Source organism: Atta cephalotes (assembly GCF_000143395.1).
Source record: "Atta cephalotes unplaced genomic scaffold scaffold00063, whole genome shotgun sequence".
NCBI lineage: Eukaryota > Metazoa > Arthropoda > Insecta > Hymenoptera > Formicidae > Atta > Atta cephalotes.
Genome location: NW_012130127.1, coordinates 633,063 through 637,828, shown reverse-complemented (window position 1 = coordinate 637,828; position 4,766 = coordinate 633,063). Strand labels below are relative to the sequence as shown.

Genomic DNA, 4,766 nt, shown 5'->3' with positions numbered 1-4,766 from the left:
ATATATAGTAGTAGTAGTAGTAGTAGTGTGTGTGTAGTGTAGTGTGTAGTAGTAGTGTGTGTAGTGTAGTGTGTAGTGTGTGTGTGTGTGTGTGTGTGTGTGTGTGTGTGTGTGTGTGTGTGTGTGTGTGTGTGTGTGTGTGGTGTGTGTGTGTGTGTGGTGTGTGTGTGGTGTGTGTGTGTGTGTGGTGTGTGTGTGGTGTGTGTGTGTGTATGTGTGTGTGTGTGTGTAACGAAACATGAGTCAAATAATCTTAATTTCCTCAAAAATCAAGGAGAATTAAGGTTATTGACTCATATACATTAATTAAGACATTATATATTAACTGTCTTTTTCATTTAGAAAAAACTTTATTATTAACATAATATCTGATCTGTATATATAATATATTATATAATGACTTCATTTCTAATGACTTCGTCTCTAACGACTTCATTTCCCTTACTTTTTCACGTTTCAAATTTGTTCAACTCGAGTAACTCGTACTCTGACTTACTCTTTCTCCCACTACTCCGAGTATAGAGTTGGGAGAGTTGAGTTTTGGAACGCCCTGGATATCAATCATGAAACTTTTTTTCTAGGATGAAAAGTGAAAAATTTCTCCATTAACTTCAATGATTAAAATTTTCACTTTTCACTTTCCATCCTAAGAGATAAAGTTTCATGATAGATGCTACCCTGAACATTTAGGAAAAAATCTCAGATTTTTAAAAAATTAATTTAGGGATATTTAGAGATAACCGAGGTTGCTCTAGGGGGAAATCAATAAAGGCATCTGGCAATTCTGATTCAACATGGACACGTGATACACACATGCGATTGCTCTGCAACAATTGACAACGATGTTTGCATTCTATCGGTATCAATTTCTACATTCCGGCAACTGTATATCTTTATTTGATATTCACAAACATATATGCTGGTGTTTTCTCTTAGTAAATTATTCCTCGCTGACAAATATGAACTATTTGTAACGATATCAATTAAATTTAACTCTAACCTGTTCGAAGAAGTTTTTTCGAAATTTTTATCTGGAGACATGGTAGTGTCTCGATTCTTATTTACAATAGTGACAATATGCATTTAAACATTTAAGCGAAAGCTCGGTGATGCTAATGAATAGTAAAAGAAACATAAGTGTAGCTTTTATGTATATGCATCAAAAGACTTGCTCGACATCCATCTTGTGCTTTTAAATATCAACTTCAACGTAGGTAAAAGTGCTGTGTATTGAAATGACTTTTATTCTTTTGAGCAAAGCGTAAATATCCAATAAATGAGTGCTCCTGAAGATTTACTAAACGGTCAGGATCCTGATTATGTTTCGGCAACTTCCAATGACCCAGCTCAGCAGAAGATTTATGAAGAAAATGGTAAACATATTAACTCTTACTAATAGAGTATTAATGATAAACATTTTAACTCTATTAATAATATTAATTTAGGTAATACTCGAGAAGAATGACTTCCTCATCAATTTTGATGAAATTAGGCTCATTTGATATATTTTTTGCATGAAATGAATGAATCTGGCAAACAAAAAGTGTCGCTCTGCTCCATGGACCAAGATATTAAATGTTAAATTTAACGATTATTGAGGTTAGGAGATTTTTCATAGCTGTGAAATACTACGACACATATCATGTATTGTGATCACTTTGGTGTAAATCAAGCCATGTTAACATAGTCAATGAAATATTCGCTAAAAAAAAATTTTAGAAAAGACCTTGCTCTGCTTTTGCTATATATGAAAAGTTGGAAACTCATGTGAAATCATTCATAGGATGTATTCTGTTTTACACATGATGTACATGATGCATCATTTATTTTTGTTTAACATTCGGTGAAAAACAAGGATAAATGACACATCATGCATGAAATGAAATGCACTCATGAGTTTATAACTTTCCACACGAAGCGCAGTTCTACATAGATTTCCCAGTTTACGTCTGATGCAAATTTAGAAACCTACATGGAACTATTCGTGTGAAAATTTTTTTGAAATTAATGAATGATTCCACGTGAATTTCCAACTTTTCACATATAGCAAGAGCAGGGCAGAATCTTTTTAACATACATTCTTTTTAATAAATATTTCATTGACTACATTAAGATGGCTCGATTTACAGCGAAGTGACCGCAGTACATGCTCATGTCACAACATTTCACATTGTGATAGATTTCTTAATCTCGGGTGTCTTTTAACATAACTGATGACACGGTGTAACATCGTACCTTATACAAAGTGTCTCAACTATGACAGTGTTATTCTGCTTGACATTGTAAAAAGCTAAGTATGGACATGTAAAATGTCAATGTTACCATCTTTTCAAAAAGTTATTTAGTAAAAATAAGTCATACTTATTTTTCAATAAAATCTTCAAAAATCGCTAAGAACATTCTCTCTGAGGAAAATTTTATTCGAAATATATAGTAACGTATACTGTAGCATATATAGAGTAAAATCTTCCTCGGAGAGTTTTGAAATGTAACCTAATTTAAAAAAAATTATAGCTTAAAGTCCTCTGCATAATGAAGGAAATATTAGGAAATATTAGAAATAAATAAATTGAGATTTCAATCTTTCAGAAAGCGTATTCTAATGTAACTGATATCTGATAGGTTAAAATCTTAATATTTATTCCTGTTCCTAATATTTGTTTTAAGTCTAAATAAAAATCATAAATCAATTATTGATATGCTAAATAATCATAAGAATAAGAATGACTACAATGCATTGTGGTGTTACCTATGAAACTAAATTGCATTTTAATAAGTATTTTATACAAGAGTAAGTATTAACATTTTAGTAAGTATTTTATACAATGGAATACAATAATGTTCTGTGTCCTAGTTAAAAAACAGTCCTCAATAGTTAATTATAATATTTAATATCTCATGCATGAAGCAGAGTGACACGTTTTTTTTGCTAGATTCGTTCATTTTGAACAAAAACGCATCGAATAAGTCTAATTTCATCAAAATTGTTAAGGAACTCTCTTCTTGAGTATTACCTTAATTTATTACACATTGATTTCTTACAGAATTAGTGCATGTAAGTGAATAAAAATTTTGAATACTCAAACGTTAGTAATATTAGTAAATTAAAAAAATTTGTTATAGATTATATGTTATAGATTAATGTATCATGCCTAGATAGTCTCGGAAGGTTTAGATCAGATTTAAACTCTAGTTGCAATTACATTTTTTTGCAATAAATTCTATGTTTTAAGATGCTTATTAGCATCATTGTTAAATTGACAAGTTTACTTTATGATATTATTTCAGTTTCATTTTGTGATTGTAAATCTGACAGTAATCAGCAAGTACTTTATATAACTGGAAAATAAATTAAAAACTTTACATGTAGAGGTGACCATGAGTCATAAAAATTCAAACTCTTAAAAGTGCATCTAAATATAAAAAAAATCTAAATATAAAAATGCATCTAAATATAAAAATTTTTGTATCTTTTTTTTAATAATGAAAACATAATACATATTTTAAAATTTAATAAATATATTTAGTAAATATTTATTAATTTTTAAGAAAAAAATAAAATATTTTTTAAGAAATAATCCATAGTGCCCTATACGCCACACACAAAGTAGTAGGATTGTGTAAGAAATACGGACGAAAGTTGGAAAATTTTCAATTAACTTACCCATTCTTAGCATTGTCACTGATGCAATAAAATATAATTACAACTAATAATTATTAAATAATAAAATAGAAAGTTATAAGAAAATAAATGAGAAATAATCATGTAAAATAAAAAATTTATTACGATAAAGTAAAATTAATTGCTTAGAAATAAATATAAATAATAAACTATCCTTTTAATATACATATAATATATTTTCTGTATTCTTTCTATCTCTATATGTCCCGTTTTATGAATAATTAATGTATGATCATATCCCAATTATACATTTAATTATACATTTAATAGAAAACTATATAAAATAAATGTTACACTATCATTTGTAATATAGTAAGTTGAGAAAAAAATTTGCACTTTATCTTCGTACATGTATCTTCTGCTATAAAAACAATATTAAAACATTTTTATGCGATTAAAAAGTTACTATTACACCACGATAACCATTAATTTGATTGATGCTTTTTGATACAATAGAATTTAATCATTGCCACCTAGATAAAAAATATGGGCAAAGTAATAATATAGTAATATATGATATATAGTAATATATAATATATAATATATGGGCGAAGTAATAGTCGTATTGTACCAATAGTATTAATTTAAACATTCTAGAGTATGTCAAACAATCATGTAGTATCCTGTGACCTATGGTGTCTTAGTTTCCCCTAAATATTATTAGACATCAGGATAGCCTCAGTCATATTTTTTTACTTACATTTGATTTATTCATATAGCGGCGCAATGTTTACTTGTTAAAAATATACAAAAGTTAAAGCTTATAATGGTTAAAGCTGGATCTTGGTTAGTCTAAAGGCTTAGGACGTTCGCATGGAATGCTAGAGATCTGAGTTAAACTCCCGGTCGAGGTAATATTTTTCGCAATAAATTTATTAATTGATTTTTAGCACATTAACATTCTCAAATAAGATCCCTGATTGAGAGCATCAAATTATTAAATTTTTTATCAATTTATTAAGTGTATAACATTGCTTCCGCCGTTTTCCTATAGATGGCTTTAACAGTAAGTGGTGGTCGAAATAAATAGATCATAGACGTCATACAATAAACTTGGGCATCTGTCAACATAACCCCATAGAAA

General features: G+C 28.8%; 1 protein-coding gene across 1 annotated transcript in view; it reads left to right on the top strand.

Moving 5' to 3' along the window:
* The first annotated feature begins 1,276 nt into the window (after positions 1 to 1,276).
* LOC105623724 (YEATS domain-containing protein 2) overlaps positions 1,277 to 4,766 on the top strand; it is a 10,654-nt gene continuing 7,164 nt past the window's right edge. The window contains exon 1 of the mRNA XM_012205105.1: positions 1,277 to 1,373. Coding sequence (XP_012060495.1) covers positions 1,277 to 1,373 — 97 coding nt within the window. The remainder of the gene's footprint in view (positions 1,374 to 4,766) is intronic.